The sequence below is a fragment of the Lepisma saccharinum genome, chromosome 21, assembly GCF_977018435.1.
Source record: "Lepisma saccharinum chromosome 21, izLepSacc3.1, whole genome shotgun sequence".
NCBI lineage: Eukaryota > Metazoa > Arthropoda > Insecta > Zygentoma > Lepismatidae > Lepisma > Lepisma saccharinum.
In genome coordinates this window covers 25,775,682-25,799,752 of record NC_139249.1, presented here as the reverse complement: position 1 = coordinate 25,799,752, position 24,071 = coordinate 25,775,682, and the positions used below count along the sequence as shown (strand labels likewise).

The following is a 24,071-nucleotide window of genomic DNA, read 5'->3' as shown; positions in this document are numbered from 1 at the left end:
TGCTGGATGTGGTAGGGTGTATATTGCATAATTGTTCATCCTGTTAACAGTTGAGCCTTCTTTAGGAAGGCCACTTCAGAGCAAGCAAGAATTTATTAATTTTTATCCAGTGTTTAATTAATTATTATAAATTAATAAATTAAATGTTTTAAGGTTACATTTCACAAAGTGTAGTTTTATATTAGTTCATTACTTGGCTTACTTAGTCCATATTTGGGGAAAGAATCAACTGAGAAGAAGGTGCTGCCACCTGAATAATTTTTAGTTTTGTTTACTCCTGAATCCAGCAATTTATAAAGTTTCAAATGCAAATATTGTGAAAGTTAGCCTAGCGTTACAATTCATTGTGTTCTTAACTCTTAAGAGAGAGCAGGTCCGTAGCCAGGCAGGGGCCAGAGGGCTGAGCGGCCCCTGGAACTGCCTTCAACCCCCCCTGGGACTACTGTCAGCCCCCTTGACATTAGGTAAAGCTATTTTGTATAATTTGTTTGCAGTGGAGAGTGAAAATGTAGACAGCACATGTTGCTCACAACTTTGGTGAAGGATAAATTCACATAACATGAACAGCAGCTATTACATTCTTTATCTGTTCCTTTGCTGCCGCTGTTGCGACCTCCCGTTTAGACAAAAATCTGTGACTTTGATGTCATCTGCGTCAAGGTCAACAGTACCCAAGTTTTGGGAACAAAGGGGAGTTTCATTCCTTCGGCCGGGGGTGGAATGTAGGCTACTGTAGGCACTATGATTGAATATTGTGCATTTTTTCTTGTGTGATCTGTTTCATCAAAAGTAGTATGGAGTGTGCAGTAAGGGATGATTTCAGTAGCAGTCAATTAACACTTCAAGCGATGTTTTAAATTATATAGGTTTTTTATATTTCTAAATTTTATGTAACTTAATGATCTCTCCCCCCCACACACATAATTTACCTTCATTTAACACTGTTAAACTTTTGAAAAATGGACTTAGTTTACAAAGCTCCTCTGATAACCCATGAGGCCCCCTGAAGATCAATTCTAGCTACGGGCCTGAGAGAGAGAGATGAATAGTACATCAAAATTTAGAAAAGAGGAAGAAATTTAGATTGTTACAGCAGTTCTAATACCCCCTCTCTCATCCAGTTGTTGAACAGCACACTCGCAGATATACAGAAGAGCAACGACTTTGAAGAGAATGTTGTCCTGGTTGAGTTGAATGGACTGCTTCACACTGATGACCAGATTGCCCTGAAGGCCATGACTCGACAAATGAAGCTGGAGAATGTGGTTGAGGACAAAGTCTTTGGAACTTTTGCAGGTGAGGAAGATAGCCTGTCTTTTTTTTCCCATGCTCGTGATAATTGAGCAGCTCAAGAGTAAAATAGTGATAAACAACAAAGCATGGAGCTGAAGAAATACAAGTGAACATTTGCCCATGTTGTGTTGTGGCTTATTTGTTACCCAGCTGTTTCCATATATTTTTGCCTATCACCAACTACAGAATGAATTTCATTCACATCTGTGCAGCAACTTCATCCAGTGTTAACTTTCCATTTCAAAAGCAGTGTGGGTTATCACGTTTTACGTATGAGCCACTCAATTTTTCTAATCTGGTATATCTATAAAGTGTAGTTTAGTATAAAATGACACTCCTAATTTTTTTTATGATCTGGTTTTGTGTAAAGTAAATGTCTAAATTATCACTCTTTTTCATCTTTTTACATTTATTAAACAAGGAGGTTACATTCCTCCACGAAAAGTGGTCCTACTACATGTAAATTACAAAATGAATTAATATGAAAATTATTGTTTTAAATTGTATTAAGGCTTACATGTTTGTGAATCCATATAATTTCTAGTGATGGGCATTAGTCGACAAATATTAGTCTAATTAGTCGAAGGACTAATATTAGTCGAATTAGTCCAATGACTAATTTCAGTCGAACCATCCGCTGACTACATTTTCAACTGATTCAGTCGAAACCGAATACAACTCATTCAGATTCCAAACGAACCATCGACTACTGAAGTAGGGGCCAGAGGGTGCAGGAGGGCATTTCTTGGAAAGGTTGGCGACTGGAAAATTGCATCACACGTAAAAGGAAGGTGCCCCTACTGTGACATATCTCCCTACCTCCAGGGGGTGATGGCTGTTGTCATGCATGTCGCTATTTTTTTGACCTGTACTTTCTCAAGGGATATGCATTCAGACTTCGAAAGTTTCATGGAACTTACAGGCAAGTGGCCATCCCTATGTATTGTGGTTGGTGAAAGAAAGACATCACAATAATTAAAGTGCAAAGCTCTCATTTCTGGCCTTCGAATTCTGTAGAGATTATATGTTAAAGGTATTGTACAGTAATCAAAAGTAATCTTAAACTTAAAACTATTTATGTTAGTGGGATTTAATACTAAAATTTATGCTGTGCAGTACGATCTCACACTTGCTCAGTCGCTATATTATGTTGATTTTCACTATTCTTTTCTATGAGGTAGAAATTTGCTAGTAAACTTCGGTGGCTGAGTCTATTCACATTTTTGCCACTGACGGCCCCGGTTCAAATCCTGGCGTGCACGTGGGTGTCCCTTTGTAAGTTTCCACTCCTCAATTTTCTCTAATCTCCATTTATTCTAATCGCCCCGGTTGGTCTAATGAGGCAGGAAAGCGGCGTAAAATGAGGAAAATAATAACGAAAGATAGAGGATATGTCACTGCAGAAACTTATGACAAATAATTCTTAGGTATGTATTTACCACTGTGTACTAAGAGCCCAATCAAGATGTGTATTGGTCTTTCAAATTATTCCCTTATCGACGTTTCACTCCACAAAATAAGCACGTATACATTATGATGTGGCTTGTAACCCTTGTTTTCGTACCAGGAAGTAATTGCACCTCGAAAAGGATGCGTTGAAGCCCTTGTTATTTGAATTTGTATTTTTATTATTTAGCATCGCTTTTCTGACGCTTTTGGATAATCAAAAGGATGAGGATGACCGATGATTATGAAATTGGTGAAGGAACACCCGATGTCCAGCCACGGACTTAAGAACTGGGCAATTGGCCCATTTCCTCCCTTCAAACTCTGAAATGTTTTAATGTGGAGCAATAAAAAACTACGAAAGATTTTGCAAGAAATTTGATTTTGTCCTTGCATAAATGAATGGGTTGTTTGCGGAGAGAGGCAGGCTCCAGGACTCTGCAGTCTGCAATATTTGGTAATTTTAGTTTTATCACTACTGATTGAAGTGTACCAGAAGTCCACATTTAGTCAGTACAGTCTATCTACTCTATTTAATGCCTCTATCGAGTTTCATCAAACTGCAGTCGCAATGTAAAAAAAATCATTTTTCGTGGTTAACTCACATTCAGACATGTTCATTATACGAGGGTCACTATTTATATTTTGAGCCTAACAATGAAAAAACAGGAATTTGGCATTGAAAACTGCTTTATTGTTTTTCGAAGTATTCTCTTTTATGGTCAATACACTTTTGCATTCGTTCGAACCATTTGTCAAAGCAGTTTTTCCAGTCTTCTTGAGACCATAATATGGTTTTTGAACGCATCAACGGCATCTTCCGCCGACGAAAATCGTTGTCCACGCAATTTATTCTTGACATTCGGGAACAAGAAGAAGTCATTGGGTGCCAAATCAGGACTGTATGGCGGATGACTCATCAATTCGATTTTTTGACTGTTCATAAAGTCGGTTGTTAGATGAGATGTGTGACAGCTGGCATTGTCTTGATGAAGAATGATCCGACGGCGTTTGTTTGTTTTCCGTATTTGACCGAAGACCTCTGGCAAACAAATTGTTGTGTACCATTCAGAGTTGACCGTTCTACGTTCCTCTAAAGGCACAGTTGCCACATGACCAGTTTTCCCGAAAAAAAACAGGCGACCTTTTGTTTCGATGTGCTTCGAGCACGAACAACTTTTGTTGGATTGGATTCATCTTGAAACACCCATACAGTCGACTGCTGTTTACGTTCCGGCTCATATGCATATATTCATGATTCGTCACCTGTTACAATCTTATATACGTCTTTTGAAGCACCACGATTGTATTTATTGAGCATTTGTTTGGACCAATTGACGCGAGCGTCTTTTTGAGTTTTTGTCAAATTGTGTGGGATCCAACGAGAACATACCTTTCTCACAGCTAAATGATCATGTAATATTTTATATATGCTGGTGGAACTAATGCCTATGGTTGCCTCAATCTCACAGTATGTCACATGACGATCTTGCAGTATTAGGTTTTGCACAGCATCAATGTTTTCTTGAACAACAACTGATTTTGGACGACCTTCGCGAACCTCGTCGGTGAGCGAATGGCGGCCACGATTAAATTCATTATACCAGCGTTTCACAGTGGCAAAGGATGGGGATTCATCGCCAAATGTGGAAGTAAGTTGATCGATGCACTCTTGTCTTGATAATCCACGTCGAAGATCGTAAGAAATCATCGCACGAAAATGTTCACGAGTTAATTACAATTTATTGTTGTCGCGCAATCTCCAAGTCAACATAAACAACACAAATGAACCTATTGACAAAACATTTGAAGTACGTTATGGTCAATAATGCCAGACGATTCCGTGCAAACGTCAAATCGCGCCTAACTTCAATCAGTGTTGCCAAGGCTCAAAATATAAATAGTGACCCTCGTAAGAATCATTGCTAATACATATCATTTAATTAAAAAATATATATTATTTTCTATACATAAAATTATCATGGTTGGTTAAGTGATATTGGTAAACAGTAGTGGCGATTGGGGGCCAAAAACAGTTTACTTTTTCTTGGCGTTGAAGGCTTAGCATTAAGAAAACATATCGAATTTAATCACATGATCATCGCACCCTATTTTTCCAGTCCAAAAATTGGTTTATAACTTTTCATCTCTTAATTATCACGTTGGTGCGTCAGATAACAAAACCAATTATGGCAGCACATGATCATTGGACACAGAGGATAAAATTTTTTTGGGTTTGTATTTCGCAACACTAGTAAATTTTCTCAGGTGAAAACATTGTTAATTTAAGGAATAGAGTAATTTTAGAATATTTCTAAAAATGGATGGTAAACAGTAAGCACCAAATGTGTATGGCATGTGTAAGGACTCTTTTGCTAACTCTTTGGGTGTCTGTCGGTGAGTTGAATTTCTTCTGTTACTTTAAATCATAATATAGTAAATCTATAATTGTAGGTCTAGCTGCAATAACACCATAACATTGGCGGCCACGTCTGATACTTAAACAGCATTTTGCATCTTCTCTCTGTTCTACATTTTCCGATTTTCCTCCCCCACCCCCACCCCTACCCCCGCACATGCTTAAAAATCCTGTGTATGGGCATGCCATGTCTAGTCCAGGATTTGAAGCCGGAACATTTGGTGGCGATATCGTGAGTCAACTCAACGTGTCTGGCCTTCGAGATTGCTTTCATGCGTTAGCTATCATATAGTCGAATTTATACATCACTCATAATATATTATAGTATAGTTTGTATCGTAGAACTTTAGATTCAGTCCCATTTAGCCTGCCTCAGCATAACATAGCCTTGAGAAATTTCAAGATAATAAAAAAAAGTAAATATTTTGACTTGCATTAGTCTGAACAAAAAGTCAAATTAAAAATTCGACTAATATTAGTCAAACGACTAATTCAACTAATATTATTCAAACGACTTATTCAACTAATATTAGTCAAACGGCTAATTCAACTAATATTAGTCAAACAACTAATTCGACTAATAGTAGTCAAACGACTAATTCACTAATATTGGTCAAATGACTAATTCGACTAATATGAGTCAAATGACTAATTCAAGTAATATTAGTCGGAATGACTAATTTAACTAATATTAGTCGGAATGACTAATTCAACTAATATTAGTCGGAACGACTAATTCGACTAATATTAGTCGGAATGACTATCTGCAGCCTATATGCTTCACAGCCAAAATTTGCTAAATTTTTAAAGCGTCATATACGTAATGCACTTTTGTTAATGCTTTTCATGCATTCAGCACATGCCATCATACTGAAGTTTTTTTTATTGTTAGCAGACACCTCAAAGTACTTCATAATTCTATGAAATCAGTTCATTATGAATATATTAATCCAATCTCATGTCTAGAACCTTAAATTTTGTGTGTAAAATTCCTCACTCGTAATGCTGGAATGCCCCAATTCAGGTTGTTCAATTTACAACTTTATATTAGTTTGCTATGGCTGCTAGCAAAAATTTTACATTGGTCCCTCCCTAGTTAAATTTAAAAAAAATATCTAAATTTGATTTAATTGACCAAACTAATATTAAACTTTGACTACTTTCACTAGAGTGCTGCAATGATAGTTTTTGACTCGAGCGGCAAATAGTTTGCACAGGAAACGCTAGATGGCACACAGAATTGATAGTTCTTCCGCTTGAGCAGAAAACAACCGAACAAGCAAAATACTCTCGAACCCTATTAGTACACGTATTTCCGTGATTCGTCTATGCTAGTGGGCCCTCAAATATGGATCGTGAAGTAAAAGACGAAGTGAAATTGAAAAATAAGTGAACATAGTCATCATCTCCATGTTAAAATGCAGTTTTATGTATCTTACTGAGATATGTGAAAATGAAATAGATGATTATGGGCTGAAACTACCTAGACTGATATTTTATGTTTCTACGATTATATGTCTGATATGTCTGAAGTAAACAAAACTAGATATAATTTGCAAGCAACTTCTGGCAAACAATTTAAACCTAATTACAATATGAAGCACAATAGGCACGCTACTATCATTGATTCTGATACAAATAAACCATCTACTTCTAAGGAACAACCCACGAAAGTATCTACGGTTGAATGAGTTGAATATGTTGCCTAAATTTTCTGGAAATCCAGAGAAATCTAGCCCAAGGAAGTTTATTAAAACCTTAACTTCACATTTGGATTTGCTTCAGATTCCAAAGGTTCAGAGATTGGAATTGTTTTCAAGGGCCAGCCGAGGGATGGTACAATATGCACGTGGATTCCTTTACGACTTTCTGAACCAGTACACTTCGTACTCGTTGATGCAGGCTCAGTTGTCAGAATTGAGGAACAGAAAGTATGATCAAAATAGAGGTATGAGCATGGAGGCGTTTGCCACTCAACATATTATAATTTGGTGGAGCATCCTAAAGATGCAGAAGTCCTAGATATTTTGATTAATCAGTTTCCATCGATTCCGGCACAGACGATATTAGGTGCTGGCCTAACGAAGGTTGACGACGTTATTAATTTACTGAAGAGACTGGATTTGATAAAGACCAGATCTGGTAAGAAGTGTGATTTGCCTAGTGATTTTGAAGTGAGAACAGAGTTTTACTAAGGATTCAGATGCGTCAGATTTCAGAGATAAACAAAGGTACAAAGTTCAGACAGTTAACATGCAATCAAGGAACAACGAGCAAAATCCTAATCAAAGGAGTAATGGACAGCTTTCTCACGGATATGGTCCTATATCCGTTGGTAACTCTTATAATAGAGGACAAAATGCGAGTGACAACTCTGGTTGGCGACAGAACTTTACATTCAGAAGAAGGATTTGATTGATTGATTATGATTGCCATAATCAAAATAATTATGGCAATCAACAGTTCTTCAGAAAAAACTTAAATACAAATAATAGAAGTTATAACAATACCCGATTTTGACGAGACAATGTGACACCACAGAATGATAGACATTCTAATACAAGGCAAGGTTATCTACAAACGAGATCCAATTGAGATCCTAATGTGGCTAGTTTTTCTTATTGCCCAAACAATAGTCAAGGTTTAATCAGTGAGGTAAATTTATGTTGTAATCAGTGAAGTAAATTTATGTTGTAATTGTCGTCAGCCCTGTGAACAATCATTCTCTTCTCTTAACAGTAATGTTATTTCAGGTAGCCGATTGAATGAAAACTCTGTTTCATTTGATCCCAGAGAAACACAAGTTAAAGAATCAATACAACCAGCGATGGAGTCACAGTCAAACGAACGCCGTGGGTAAATGTATGTAGCCCGATTTACTCGCAGTGAGAATACAGAGGGCTGTGTTGCAAGTTTTAACACAGAATATGGTTCACAAAATGTTCAGTCACAAATTACAAATATTTTTCCTGTATATGATAATTTCAAAGACAATGACCAGCTAGCAGTGTTTTTCCAACTGGAATGGTACGAAGAGGAACCCACTTGGACCATGGATGATAGTGGTGTACCATTTCCTATTACCGATCAACCTGTTATTTTTGGGTCCATTTGTAATTTAACAATTTGATGTATTATTGACAGTGGAAGTCAATGTAATCTAATGAGTTAGGAATTATGGTGCAGTACAAAGTCCATTGTACAAAGTGCGAGATTGGAATCGATAGATCAGGTAAAATTATTACCATTTGCTGGACAACAAAAATTTCGAGTTGTTGGTAGGAAAATCCTTCACCTTTTAATACATTCAGAGACTTTTCCATTGGAAATGTTTGTGTTAAAACAATTACATGCAGATATAATTTTAGGTATACCATTCCTTAGGCAATATAAAGCTATACTGAATTTTAGACAGGAAGAAGTTACATTGGTATCTCCTGCAAAACAAAGAAGTGACACAGTCTTTGTATTGACTGAAGCCTAACGATCAGCATGTTGATAAAAGGGTTCAGTGCATTACGGTAGAAAATTTGCCAATGAACACAAATTCCGAAGAAATCTACATAGTAACTGAAGAGAAAATTGCATCAACAGTACAAAATTGTAGTAAACTCTCCTCACGTCAGCAAGCGCTCTTACATAAGTTGCTATTAAAATATAGAATGCAGTTATCGAATAAGCCTAGACCCGCTCATCTTGAATCATACAAGATAATGTTGGATACTGATTTACCAATTCGTGCTCCAATTTATCCTGTTCCTTTTGCTAAAAGGACAGTTTTGGAGAGTGAATTGAATAAGTGGAAGAACTGGGACATTATAAAGGAAATGTCATCCCCTTACCTCAATCCATTGCACATAGTTCCAAAGGCAAATGGAGAATGGCATCCAGTGATAGACTTTCGTCGTTTGAATCAGCATGTGATTTCCCCTCTCACTCAAGTCGAACCCATAACTGAACTTCTGCAACACTTTCATGGTGCTACATTCTTTAGTTCGATTGATTTGTCATGTGGATATTTCCAGATACCGCTAACTCCAGACTCCTATCCATATACAGCTTTTTCATATAGAGGGTGCCAGCACGTGTTCTGTTATATACCTTTTGGTATTAAATCAGCGGTGTGTGTGTTTATGGATCGCATGAACAACCTTTTTGGACCGGAAACCAATACTTTTGTGTTGGTATATATTGACAATATTCTTATTTTTAGTTTGACTGCTAGTGAACATTTCAAACATTTGGAGTATACAAAGTTTTTCCAGGAAGAAAGTCTGCTTCTTGGACATGTAATATCTGGTACAGAAATGAAAGTGGATCATTCTAAGGATGCAGCATTGTTACAATTTCCAGTCCCAAATAATAAGAAATCACTGAGAAAATTCATTGGATTGGCGAACTGGAGAAGCCGATTTATTCCTAACTACTCACATATAGTCACACCATTATACAGCCTGTTACGAAAGGATACTATTTATGAATGGACTCCGATACATCTAGAAGCTTTCGTTCAGTTAAAGAATGTATTATTAGCTGCCCCAGCCCTAAAACAACCGGATTCAGTTTGGAATTTTCTATATCCGTCGATGCTAGTCAGAAAGGATTAGGAAGTGTACTGTGGCAAGAAGCAAGTGATGGAACACGTGTCATTCAATATGCCAGTCGTACACTTCGTGGTACAGAGGCGACATACAGTACTCATGAATTAGATTGTTTAGCTATTCTATTTGCAGTAGAAAAATTTTCTATATACCTTAAGGGAAGCCATTTCCACTTATACTCTGATCATAAGTCACTTTCCTGGTTGGAAACTGCAAAGTCATTGAACCCTCGTTTAACGAGATGATCACTGAAATTACAGTCCTATGATTTTACCTTTCATCACGTGTCAGGTTCCTCTAATTTTATAGCAGACACTTTGAACAGGTCCCCAGTGAGTGAATATACAAGGGTCGTTCAAGGTTGACCGGGACTTATATTTCTGCAGAGGAAATGGGTAGCAGAAGAAACACCAAACTATGTCAGTTTTTCAAAGTATTCTCCGTGCACGCCGAGGCACCGTTGCCATCGTTCTGGCAGCTCCCGAATTCCTTTGGCGTAGAAAGAACTTGGTTGTTGTCGTAGCCACTGGAGGACATCGCTCCGCTGTGCTTCGTCTGTCGTGAATTTCTTCCCTCCCAGATGGTCTTTAAGGGGTGCAAACAAATGATAATCTCTGGGGGCTAAATCCAGACTGTAGGGGGGATGGGGTAGAACTTCCCAGCGCATGTCGGCCAGAGTTGTTGTCACATCGGCCGTGTGAGGGCGGGCATTGTCATGGAGAAGAATGACATTTCCAGACAACATCCCAGGTCTTTTCTTGCGAATGGACTTTCGTACAGCACCACTCAACAATGTGGAGTAATACTGGGCATTAATCGTGCTCCCTTTGTCCAGAAAATCCACATGGATAACGCCCTTCATGTCCCAGAAGACACTTGCCATGATCTTTCCAGCGGATGGCTGCGTTTTGCTTTTCTTGGGGGGGGGGGGGGGGAACCTTTATGCCACCACTCCATGCTGCATCTTTTGGTCTCTGGGGTTGAATTGTGCAACCATGTTTCATCACACGTGATGATGGATTGCAACAATTCATCACCTTCTGCTCGAAACCGATTCAGAAGCTGTTCACAGACCTTCCTGTGTGTCCACTTCTGATCGAATGTCAGCTGGCGGGGAATCCACCTTGCACAGATTTTGCGGAAACGTAAGTGGTAGTGAATGATTGTCTCAACACTCCCGACACTGATATTCACCTCGGCAGCAATATCCCGCACTGTTACTCGCCGGTTCTCCAGAATCATTTGCTCAACACGTGCGATATTCACTGGTGTGACTGCAGTCGGGCGAATGTGTCCATGCGCTTCATTTGTCACCAGCTCCCGTCCTTCGCGAAACTTCTCACACCATTCGTACACTCTTGTCCGCAACATCGTTTGTTCACCATACTGTGCTTGCAATCGTCTGAAAATCTCAGCAAGTTTCACTTTCTCCTTCACGAGAAATTTGATTACACACCGCTGCTCCACAGCCACAGACACACTGCTTCCCGCCATGTTCTCTGCAACTGCTGCGCATGCGCGAAATACATCATGCCGGGCGCTAGTTACTCGCGAAGGAATACATTACGTCACCCGCACGTTTCATCATGATCCGGCTATTCATCGATTTTTTACGTACGAAAATCCCGGTCAACCTTGAACGACCCTTGTAATAAAATATCTGGAGAATATCTGTATATAAATCAAGTGATACTAGATTTAAAACAGGAACAAGTCTCAAATATGTGGTGCTCTGCACAAAGGTCAGATGAGACCTGTAATCGTATTATAAATTCACTTAAGGATGACTCCTTGCATAGAATTTCAAGAATTTTCTACATGAAGATATTCTGTTCTACAAAGGAAAGCCTGAGGAAAGATGTAAAATTTTTGTTCCTGAGGAACTTATTCCCTTGGTGCTGCATAAAGTCCATGATTTGAAAGGTCACTTTGGTTATGATAAAGTTTTAGCACAGTGTCAGAAAGTTTACTATTGGCCACGCATGAGAAGGAGTATTCGACATTATCTAAGAGATTGCTTGGAATGTGCAAAATCTAAATCAATAAGCCAGCCAATATTTCGGGACGAATACCTTATATTATCTACTCAGCCTCACAAATTTCTATCAGTAGATCTTATTGGAAAACTTCCGAAATCTAAATGTTACAAATATTTGTTGACTATTGTGGATATTATGTCAAAATACATTATGATTTATCCTCTGAGAAAGGCCACTACCAGAGAGGTTGTTAATCGTTTTGAGGATGGTTATTTCAAGCATTATCCTGTGTGCAAAATCCTTCTGTCCGATTGTGGTAGCCAGTTTACTTTCAAAGAATGGAAGTTGTATCTGATTTCAAAAGGAATAATTAATTTAACAACAACATCTTACAATCCCAAAGCTAATCCCATAAAGAGGTATAATAAGGAAATTGTAAGATTACTAAGATTATTTTGCCATCGTGATCACACCACATGGTCACTTAAGATCGATAAGGTTATAAAATTAGTAAATAACTCCTGTTCGAGCATAACCGGTTTTACACCTAATGAATTATTTTTGCACGAGGAAATCCGGGACTCCATAACATCTGAACCCAATTGGCCTGAGGAAATGCGGAAGTTGCCATGGAAGGAAAAATTATATTTGGCAGAGATAAATTCAAAGAGGAAGAAGAATAAATCAAAAATAAGGAATGCTTCCAATGCAGTTAAACTGAAACCAGGACAATTAGTGTTGGCAAGAAATCGACAAATGAGTTCTAAACTGGATAAACAAATTCATAAGTTATTTCAATTATATATATTGGACCATTTTTGGTAAAATAAGTTAAAGGAAATTTCGCATCTTTGTACACTTTACATGGTGAAAATTATGGAAAGTTAAATTTCTCTAATTTGAAAATGTTCAACTGTTCCAAGAAGAAGGAAAATCAGTTATTGGGAAGCACTTGTGACGAAGTTAATTGAAGTTAATAATTGTGTTGTTCTATTTAAGCATAAATTTATTTCATTGTGATTGTAGAATGATATGTGGGAAGTCAGTCATTATAGTTGTGAAATGTGCTACTTTGAGGAGAATGTTTATTAGTAAACATGTCGCATATTATTGTATGTCTAAATATTATGCAGGGATCAGGCATGTTTTAACCAAATCAATGTTAATGAAAATATACTGTATATAGGGATCAAATAATGATAATTGGATGCAAGTTGTTTATTGAATGTTTAATGTTTTAATAATCAATGTACTGAAGAGTTTTGTAATGACTCAGCATTTTGTATATTATTTATATTAAGTAGTTTAGCCAACAAGGAGATCGGGTTGCGCAAGGCTACTACTAAGTATTGTTTCACGTACGTGTGAATTATATATGCCTCATAATTTGACCCATAATCTTATGTCTTGAGAGAACTCCTTGTGATCTGCACATTTTAGATGACATAGAGGGTGATCATAAAATGTTTGATCCCTCGAGTAGTTTTCTATAAAGTGTGGGGGACTATGTGACTGTCTTCTACATTCACAAATAACTAATATTTACTTTATTTCTATTGTGTACAAGTTTATAAAATTAACAGGGAACTATTGAGATTAAGAACGCTGTATCAATGTTGATATTTGTTTTAAGTTGTTGATTTTGATTCGTTTTTGTTATATGTAAGAAGATTGACTTAAAATGCCTTGTGTCAGAAATTGAAAATGAGTTTATATCAAATGTTATAAATTGAAATAATATTTTGGAAGTTGAGTTGTGTTGTTTAATTTTTGCAATGCAAGTATAACAACATTATGAAAACCAGTTGAGCACTGAGGACTTGCAATTTAATTTTAAAATTGTGTACTGCTCATCCTTCACATACAATATATATTCAGTGAAGTATCGTTGGATCTGCCACTTTTGCTAATTATGGCAATGAGAATGAGTGATGATTCGTTGGAATTGATGAAGGTACACTCACAAGTAATACCCATGCCCTAGCCGGGATTTGAATGTGGGAACTTAAGTGGTGAGATTGAAAGTTGAGCACTTTCTTGGCCAACTTACTGGCCTTCAGACTCAATTTTAAATGATCCACATTTTTATTATTTTATGGATAGTTGCTTAGAGACAAGACATAGCAGCTTGACTAACAGAGCCTTTCCTTGGAAGAGAAAATAGATGAATAAAATAATGTTAAAAAATGATTAAAGTGTTACATCACCTAAAAAAAAACAATCCAACAACAGTTGGAACAATGCAGGTAAAAGGTAAAGTTCCCCATGTATATAGCACAATGCCATGAAAGCAAGAGTAGGGGATGTTGGGGGGTAGGGCCACACACGTTCTCAATTTCGGCCATTTTGGAGGTGATGTGATGAGCACCATGCTCCAACCACCTTTACCCCCAGGTACCCATTGATTTGAGGCTGAGTGAGTCCCAAAGCCACTTTATGTGGGGACAAGGCCGGAGAAAATTCTGACCTTAGATCACCCACCCTGTTAATTGAACCTGGGTCTCCCACATGCCAATTAGATACCCTACTGATTAGACCACCTTGGCTCCCAACTGAATGCAGGTACTAATTATTAATTTTCATTTGACTGGTGATATCCAGTGGTGATATGTGATTTTTCAAATAAATAATCACCTTGAGACTTCAAGATTCTGCTTTGTTTTTCCTGTTGCCAGCTTAATACTATGTTGTTGCTTGTCCTTTTGCACTAACTTCTCAAGAGAGCTGATTGAAGTTTGACATATGTAGGTTTTGAATACACTATGAGATTTGCACAAACATTTTATTTCATAATTCATATCACTTGCCATCCAGATACATTGCTTTAGGAACATGGCACTTTAACATGTATGGAACCCGATATCGTCCGCAACTCATGTCACAACGAGAAGTGGAGTTACAACAAAACAGCATTCAGCCAGCAATATGTAGAAAGTCTAGTTGTTCCTGAGTAAAATCCATGGTTTACTTAGAGTCACTAGCAACTTTGGAATTTTACATTTAACAGCCAAAATTGTGAAAATCGGGAAAATTCATATTTCTAAGATTTGATGACTTCAATTTTTTAGAACAATACTATAAAATTATATGTTGTAAATAGGAAGATTCATGCAAAATAAACATGCGATATAAAATATTGCTGTAGAACTGATTTCCATGAAACTACTTTTCAGAAAACTTGACCTTCTTGCTACAGTGCCTTAAGATGGGAGAGAAGGAAACATCAAAGCCAATCGTTGTTATTCTGGATGAATTTGATCTCTTCTGCTCTCATCGTAACCAAACTCTTCTCTACAATCTTCTTGACGTTGCCCAGTCTGCCCAGGTATGGAGTGTACTTCTTTTTTTTTTGTTAATTCTAAGAATATTGCTGCAAACGAAGAATTATTAGGGTTACAGGTGACAGATATCAAGAAATTTTTTTTACTGTAAATCTACAGTTCTGAAAGAAATGAGTAAAAATATTCCATACCTATATTGCAATACTGAATGTGACTGAATTTGTTTACATATCCATTAAATAGAATATTCTGGTTTGAATATCCTGCCACTACACACTCGTTGCGAAGTAGAAGACATGAAATTTTTGCATAAGGTCATGATGTTCAAATTAAAAGCAAATTCCTAATCAAACAATTTCATTTACCTGCGTGACTAATCCACAACGTGAAGCTCTTTAACAATCACACTACAAGGCTATTCCTTCTACAATGGTATATTTTCTATAGGCTTCCCTCCTTATAAAATAAAATAACCTGCCTCAAATATTGACATTTTCGTGGCAGACCACTGTTTCCGACAATAATTTAGGAATGCATGTGTAATTTTTTTTCCTGTTCAATTTTGTATTGTGTTGTTTTTGTTCTTGTTTTCTTGTTGTTACAGTTTCATTATAACCAAAACTTTAGAAATAAATAAATGAGAAACCCATTCATATTTTATTTGTTAATAACATTGCAATTTTTTTCTTGAAAAATCTAGTTCCTTAAAAAGCACTTGTTAAAAATACTAATAATTAATGGTTTCTTTTGCAATTTAAGAATGTTGAAGTCTGGTATGTGTAAAGTAACAAAAAAGTATGTACTAACATATCATCTTTTGGTTTTTAAGAAATAACATGGTAATTGTAGTCACGTGTTGCTTGTCGCTTAATCAACTGTCCGGGGCATCTGAGGCATTAATCAAGTTGCTACCTTATTGACCGTTAGGTATCTAAAGGTTAAGCAATGGAAATCACATGTCGAAAATTAGATCTTCATTTGTTCTTCAGTACTGCTACATTTCATAAATACAGCAGAACCTCAATTTTACGTTCCCAGATTTTACATTTTCCTGCATTATACATTCAATCTTGATGGAATACTACAAAATGTTTTAAAATTTTTCTCGATTTTACATTTTACAGCATCTTAAGTTTTTTCAGCTTCATACTCTGAAAACAGGTGGATGTCACAGGAAATCATGATTTTTATTTTAAAAAAACATTTTTGATAATGTTTTATTTAATCGATTTTTTTTAAAAAACACTTGCTTAAAATTGTGCGTATTATGGCACCATGCACATAGATACATATTTTTTTATAGAAAGCCTTTTTGTGATTAACGATCCTGTAAAATATTTTGACAAGCATATAAAAAATTATATGTAAATATACATTTTTCTGTTTCTGATGATTTATATAAGAACCTACTATAGAAATACTTGTTAAGGGTGTTAATGAAACTTCAATAATTTCAGTAACTTCTGTTCCAGCGGAAATAAAACATTCTGGATGTACTATATAATTGTAACTTAAAGTAGTCTTTGTAGCTGAATTTTGGCAATTTTTAAAATTATAGTTTGCAAAATATGAGCTGCCATGTTCATTTACAGCTTAATGATAATGACATTTTACGGTTTAACATGATTAGTATTTTGTATGTTGTCCTACACAAAATTTTTGCTATTTTTATGTATACAAATATTGAATTTTTAATCAAGAGAAATTTAAGTGTGTATAGTTTACACATTACATTTCCTTTCGTATGAGGTTCACCCCATCAGTACATATATTTTTTCCATCTTAGAGCCTAATGAACACTATTCAATCATTACGAGATTAATGTACTTTCACCAAAAGTAATTCTGATATCTACAAATTCAATATGTACATTTTTCTATAAATTATTTCTCTAAAGTGATTTTCAGTGATTGTTTAAAAACTGACCCTGGTGGAATTTCCAAGAAATCCACTAAAAAAGGACCCATTTTAATGTACTTAAATTGTTTAACATATTTCTATGATTTGTTGTACATGATTATGTACATATTTTTGCCACATAAATACAGGCCTTACTGATGGGAAGTTCTATTTGCAGGCTCCATTGTGTGTTCTTGGACTGACGTGCAGACTCGACGTGATTGAACTCCTCGAGAAGCGAGTGAAGTCCCGCTTCTCTCATCGCCAGATCTTCCTCTTCCACAACAACAGCTTCGAGGAGCATCTGGACGTTGTGAAGTGGCTGTTGATGCTCCCTGGTGACTTTTATGAGCCTGTGTTCTTGCATCTGTGGAACGAACAGGTCCTTGCTCTCCTGGAGAATGCCATCGTAAAGGGAACTATCAAGAAGCTATATTGCATGGACAAAAGTGAAAGTACATTAAAAAAGTTTCTGGTGAGTAGTTTTTTATTTGTTCAAGAGTGTATGAATTTCGGGGAACACCGATAAGTAGAGCCACATAATTTTGGTAAATAAAAAAGCAAAATTTTGGTACAAAAACAGTCAATTTTGGGTTCAAAAGCGGTAAATAAAATAAAATTTCGGTGTTATAGCGATGAAAAATCTGATTAAAAGTGGTATATATAAATACATTTTTGCTTCTCCAATATTAACAGCGGAATTAATCAATTTTCCATGAATTGCATAACTCACAGGATAATGCAGACCTCAGAAGGTGTCGCGTCGGTAAATAAACCCTAAATTTTGTGTTTATAAGAGTTTATTTTGCATTTTGCATTTCATTTCGCATTATTTCGTGACAAAACATGGTAGCAAAATCCATCTCACACCTTTCAAAAACATGAAAAATTAACACTACAATGTGTGTTTTGACATTTCGTTTCTTCGTCATAAACGAAATATGCATGCCCCTAACGATAAGGGGAAATTAAACAATCGGATGTTCAGTGTTTCTTTTTTTTCTTTCTTAGGAGCGTCAGCAATTTTATAGCGTGTATAGAAATGCTTTAGAAAGTCACTAATGCTTCTATGTAATAAATAGTAAAGCTAACCCCAATGCATTGCACTATGCCTTGAAGGCATATCGAGGGGGTGGAGCTTCACAATCTCTTTAGTGCATCATACAATGCTTCAGGCCCCACAGGTATCCATTGATTAGAAATCTGATGAGTCCCAGACTGCTTTATGCATGCACCTTGTTAGAAAAATTCCTACCATGGGATTCGAACCTAGGTCTCTTGTGTGACAGTCAGATGCCCTTCCATAAAACACCGCAACTGCTCTTCTTTATGCGATGGCATAAATTATTCTAAATGTATACACACTTTGATTTGGGGAAAAGTTTGTAGCATTTTGCTCTACTGGGACCATGAATATTAAATGTATAATGCGGGAAAATGTGAAACCAAGGAATGTAAAATTCACTGTATTTAATTTAGAATGCCAAAAAATTGGAGCTTATTAGAAGATGTCAAATCAACAAGCACCTCGACCTTACATTTTTTGATTCGTTTCAAATATGACACACTGAAAGGACCACCTATGCAAAGTTGCACGCCCATATCCTTTGTATTTACGAAATCGCAGGGGTGCACAATGTACGATGTCAGCAATTGTTTTCACCATCTTGTTAATTTTAAATTGCAATATTTTGGCAATCAAGACACCTATAGAAGTGATTCAGGCATCATTGGAAAGGCGTTGAAGAGGTCTTCCACACAAGATATTACATTCCTATGTCAAGGGGTAAAAATTGTGAAGGTGGTGTAACAAAATATAGATTGCTATTTTCTCAAAACCGAGGCTTTTGATTTTTTTGAAAAGAATTGCATGCCATATGTCCACTATTACTCAATATCTGTACAAAATTCGAAAATGAGATCCAGAGTTATGTTAGATTTAGGTTAGGTTATGCATGATATATTTTCATAAATAAGTTCCTATAATTCAAAGGAACCTAACCTAACCTAAATCTAATGTAACTCCAGATCTCATAGTTAGGAAAAAACGTGGAAAGAAGAATGTAAAAAATTATGTGTGCAAAGGAAAAAAGATGGGAGAGAGATAGAGAACGACAGCAACTGGAAAAAGTAAATTCATTTCTCCAACATTTGTTATGACTGGAGAATTTTGCCAGTTTTTTATGAATATAAATTCACAACTCGTGTGACTAGTTGTTGTAAAACAAATCTGTACTACAAAACTCATCAGAACACCACGTGTTTACATTAAGTAATTAGGGGTTATGCATCAGCTTTCTTATTCTTCCAGCTATTTTGGAGCCCCTCCTCCTTTTCCTCGTTGACATTGCAGGTGAAAATCCCACAAAATGTCAGTTTTTTTAATGTGTTAATGTGTGCTGTATGTTTTTTCTTTTACGGCTTTTTTACAGTAAAATTCAATCATAATATTAGGTGTCATATCTTTCAGTTTATTACAGATCTTTCAAAAGGTATAACATTTCTACTACATTTTGATATACCGTATTTACGTGTATATAATGCGCACCCTGGTTTTTGATAAGGAAAAGTGACAAACAATTATATCTCGTATATATTGCACAGTACAATCCAGGTTCAAGAAATGCTTTCTTAGTTGTAGAGCTGTTGCTATGCCGATCAACAGTGAATGGAACAAGAGGAGAACATTACATTACAAAGTGAAAGATTGTGGCACTTTTATAAGTGGTTTTGCTCATTTCCTCTACTTTTTCTAAAAAAAACCTTCAAAATACGTATATACTTTTTCTATGACTAACGAAACATTTATAGGAGGCACATTCAGAACCGTCAAACTAGCAGTTAGCAGCACAAGATTTCTTCCATTAAGTCATTTACCCACTCAATATGTGTCATATTATTTGACCAGTAATACATTTTAATTATTTTCTTTTTCCTTATCTTTTTTTTCATACAAAGTACCATAAAAATCAGAATGTTCCTTCATTTTGTAATGAGCTTATTTTAACCACATTGCAAATAAGTGTTGCCATTTTGAATGGAATACTGTTGCCATATTCAGAAACTGCAGGACTCAAGCTTTACAACAATATATAACATGATAGGGGTTCCATAAACATTAAAAAATTATTCCATGCATAATATGCACCACACTTTTTGGGGGCAAAAATTTTGGAAAAAAGTGTGCATTATGCATGAGTAAATACGGTATTCTGTTTGTGATGATCTTCAAAAGTTTTACAATGTTGGTACATAAAAGAAACAAGAAAGTGAATATACATACTTTTCCTTTCATTATTATGGACATTGAAAATTCAGTGGAACCTCGATTTTACATTTTTCATAGCAGCAAGGTGAGAAAAATTTAAAATCCGGGACACATAAACCGAGAAAAGTTTTGTAACATTATGCTACCTACTTTGGGAGCATAAAGATTGAATGTATAACGTAAAATCTGGGAATGTAAAAATCAGGGTTCCAGGGGATTAGATAGATATTATCTAATCATCATTCGTACTTATAGACACAATAAATGAAAAGAGGTAGAAATGAATCACAAAATAACCAAAATGCACACAAAAGGAAAACTTTAGAAGTTCTGCTTTAACAGCACGGAAAAGAAAATTTTTGGTAGCTGGAAGTGAAGGTTGCACTCTTTCTGCAGTTCCTGGTAGTGTCCCAGCTTGATGTGGATCATCCAGAACTACAAACAGAAGATTTTACAGCAGCATACGAGCGGTTGTCGATGGACTCCAAGACTGCTATGCTGGAGGGGTTGTCAGTTCTTGAACTTAGTCTGGTAAGTACGTCCCCGCTTTTATTAAACTTTATATAAAAAATGAAGCATTGAGAACCATGGTAATGAGTCAAACTTTGCACAAATAATGTCATTGAGGGGTAAAAGGTGGACAGTTTTGTAGAAAAGAACAGAACTAACAGCTGCAAGGTTGATTTTAGTACAAACGTTGATTAATACAATAGAGTCTGGTCTAGACATCATAGGAATAAAAGAAGTAGAGAGTATGTAGAAGTTCTCGAATTAGGAGTAGCTGGCCTCTGTGGCAGAGTGGTTAGCACATCGTGCTACGATGCCAGGGGTCCAGGGTTCGAATCCTGGCCTGGGCATGGGTGTTTGCGAGTGTCCATTCATCATATCATCACTGATCTTCATCTTCGCAAATTAGCCAAAAGTGGCACAAGAAGTGAAGTAAAATAAAGCAATTCAATGAATGAATCAATCAATCAATCAATCGAATTAGTAGTAGTTTCGTCTTCTTTGCAAGAACCATTAATCAGCAGTGTATACGTTGTTTTAAATACACCTTAGCTAAACTGTAATTTTGCTTTTCCTGATTGTATGCTGCATACCTAAAACATTAAAGATGATAGTTTAACTAGCTGCGTAATATCTCAAGCAATAATTAATATATAAAGCATTACTTATACAAATTTCCACATTATTTCCCTAACCAGCAATATGAATTTACTACTGAATTATTTATGTAATATCATGTGTAGCCAACCATGTCAAGAAAGGTCATTGATGGAAAATTCTAAAACTATTAACTTTTGATGATAAAAAATAATATAATACAGTTATTTTTAGTGTTTTCTAAATAACTCTACAGTACGTATTATCTTATTTTTTATCTACAAAAAGTGGTTATGTGAGAACATAGATATTAACTTTTGTTATACCATATTTCATCGCATAATCATTGCAGATTTTAGGCCAATTTTTTTTGTAAAAGGTAGTGTGTACCCATTATGTGAAGCTTCTTTTTTTCTTTAACTCTGTTATCCTCATCCTCATTTTAGCACAAATGTCCTGCACGCGGCACCAACGTTATTTACAGGATTTATTGTCGCAAATCGATGTTGAATTACAGTAGCATTTACCGGAAATCAGGCGAAATATACATGAACGCAAACATGTCCATTCCAGATATATTTATTAGTTATTGAAAGAAATAAAGTATCGATACTTGAAAATTCTAACAATTCAGAGTCATTGAGAATATCAATTTTCCATTGGAACTATATCATAGCAGTCTACCAGAATTTTGCTATAAAATGTTCAGAATGACATGACTTAATCATTTAATCGCAACATTAGTTTGTCCCCACAATGTAAAAATAATGAAACTTATGCATTTTGCATAATTTCTAGAATATTTGGACTGCAAAAGTGGTGTGCAGCATTTTTGTAGTCTCCATGACACACTCAGATTCCAGAAAAGTATTTGTTTATTTAAATTGGAATCATAGTTAACGGGCTACAAGCACCGTGCAGTTTTTATTGTGATATTGGCAGCACCTGCAAGCACTTTTTATTACTGCATTAGCTACTGTTTTTACTTGTCATACTTCTAAACCAAAAGTGTGACCTAACATGCACAATTTCAACTCTATCTTATCATGCATGCTTTCGGATATCACCACCATTATTGTGAAGATGACACAAGTTTGAAGATTGAAACTTTGATAAAACTGAAGTTAGACAAGAAAAGGTATGTATGTCTGTTTTTACAGGATTTATAGTCTTTGAATTGTTTTTCTTTGTAGATTAATTGTGAAAGGATGAATGTTGATTAGCCGAAATAGATGAAGAATCCAAACATAACGAAACTTAACTTACTGAAAATTATGGCTCAACCAGGAATTGAACCCGTGTTTTTGGCATTACGTGCTCTACCACTGAGCTAACAAGAGACCTCTGTGTAAGTTTATAATGTCCATTTTAGGGATACTACAGCTTCTGGTTGCTATGCGAAACTTTTGGACATGTGACCCAACAAGAAATTGCAGTATCCCTGGAATGGGCATTATAAATTTACACAGACATATAAGATGTGAAAATGTGAAACCAGAGGTTGGTTTGTTAGCTTTGTGGTAGACCATTAGTATGCAATGCCAAACACCCATGTTCAATCCTTGGTTGAGCCACAATTTCCACATAATTTTTCAGTAACTTTTCCCGTGTACCTTCAGCTATTTCAGTTGTAATGAAACATCTGACTAATTTTTCTTGTATGTATGTTCGTATTGTTTGCATTGTAGAATTATTTTTCTTGTACAGTTGTTACAAGCATATAAACACAATTGTTGATGTAACATCATGCTCCCTTCATCAGACATTTATTTTTAGTTTCATTGCTATAACTATACTAATTTGTGTAATGTATAACTGCCATTGATATTATTTCAATAAATTTAAAATACATTAGAATTTATACATAATTTAAACTACAATTAGCCAACATTTTAGTTTTTCAGTTCTTTCATTTAAGATTTAGAGAAAAACAAAAAGAAATCATAAGTATACGCAAGATGCGTAAGCAGTACTATAAGCACATGCAAACACTAAAATTGTAGACTTGAAGTTGTTGTGATTTATCGCAGATTTAGATGTACATGATGGTTTCGCAAGAATTGTTCTTGCAGGATTGGTAGTTGAGCTTATTAGTGATCTCCTTTCCATTTTGCCAGTGGAGTTCCTGGGTTCATATCCCAGCTGGCCATTTTTTTAAGTGCCTTTAGTTACCCATACTCATAAATGTGATTAGCCACACAACATTTTTGTTTTAGCATTGAAAGTTTGAAAATCTGAATGGTTTGGGCTCTCAATAGCAGCCATACCCCTCCCCACTTTCCCTCCTCACACATGAGTGTAGTAGAGAATCTAGGATTGATTACGATCTGTTTTATTTTCATCGTTTACTAACCATACACCGTTTCCCTCCTAGGTGATTGCTATGAAGCACTTGAATGAAATATACGATGGAGAACCATTTAACTTTCAAATGGTGTACGACAGATACCAGAAGTTTTGCCAAAGGCACACCTCAATGCCAAAGCCTGACACTTCTATTGCCATGAAGATTTTTGAACATCTTGAGGTAAGCTCTTTCCAAAATCTTCGATGACTGTTGCATTCATTATAATTTTCGCAATTAACCTGAATTTACACACAAACATGCATATTCTATAAAGGTACACATCTTAAAAACTTGTTAATAGTGCTGCGGAAATTATTTGACTCTTTGGTTTGTGGCTTTCAAGAACGCTAATTGTGTGAAGAGTAAAGCCAGTTTTTGAAAAACTTGCTTGCAGATCTGTGCAGTCATATTCATAGTAGAAATAATTAAAAATA

General features: G+C 35.9%; 1 protein-coding gene across 2 annotated transcripts in view; it reads left to right on the top strand.

Annotated features, from left to right (window-relative positions):
- Orc4 (origin recognition complex subunit 4) overlaps positions 1 to 24,071 on the top strand; it is a 37,986-nt gene that overhangs the window by 9,878 nt on the left and 4,037 nt on the right. For both annotated transcript variants that reach the window (XM_083143421.1, XM_083143420.1), the window contains exons 3-7: positions 1,122 to 1,296; positions 14,912 to 15,063; positions 17,097 to 17,393; positions 20,583 to 20,717; positions 23,665 to 23,817. In XM_083143421.1, coding sequence (XP_082999547.1) covers positions 1,122 to 1,296; positions 14,912 to 15,063; positions 17,097 to 17,393; positions 20,583 to 20,717; positions 23,665 to 23,817 — 912 coding nt within the window. The remainder of the gene's footprint in view (positions 1 to 1,121; positions 1,297 to 14,911; positions 15,064 to 17,096; positions 17,394 to 20,582; positions 20,718 to 23,664; positions 23,818 to 24,071) is intronic.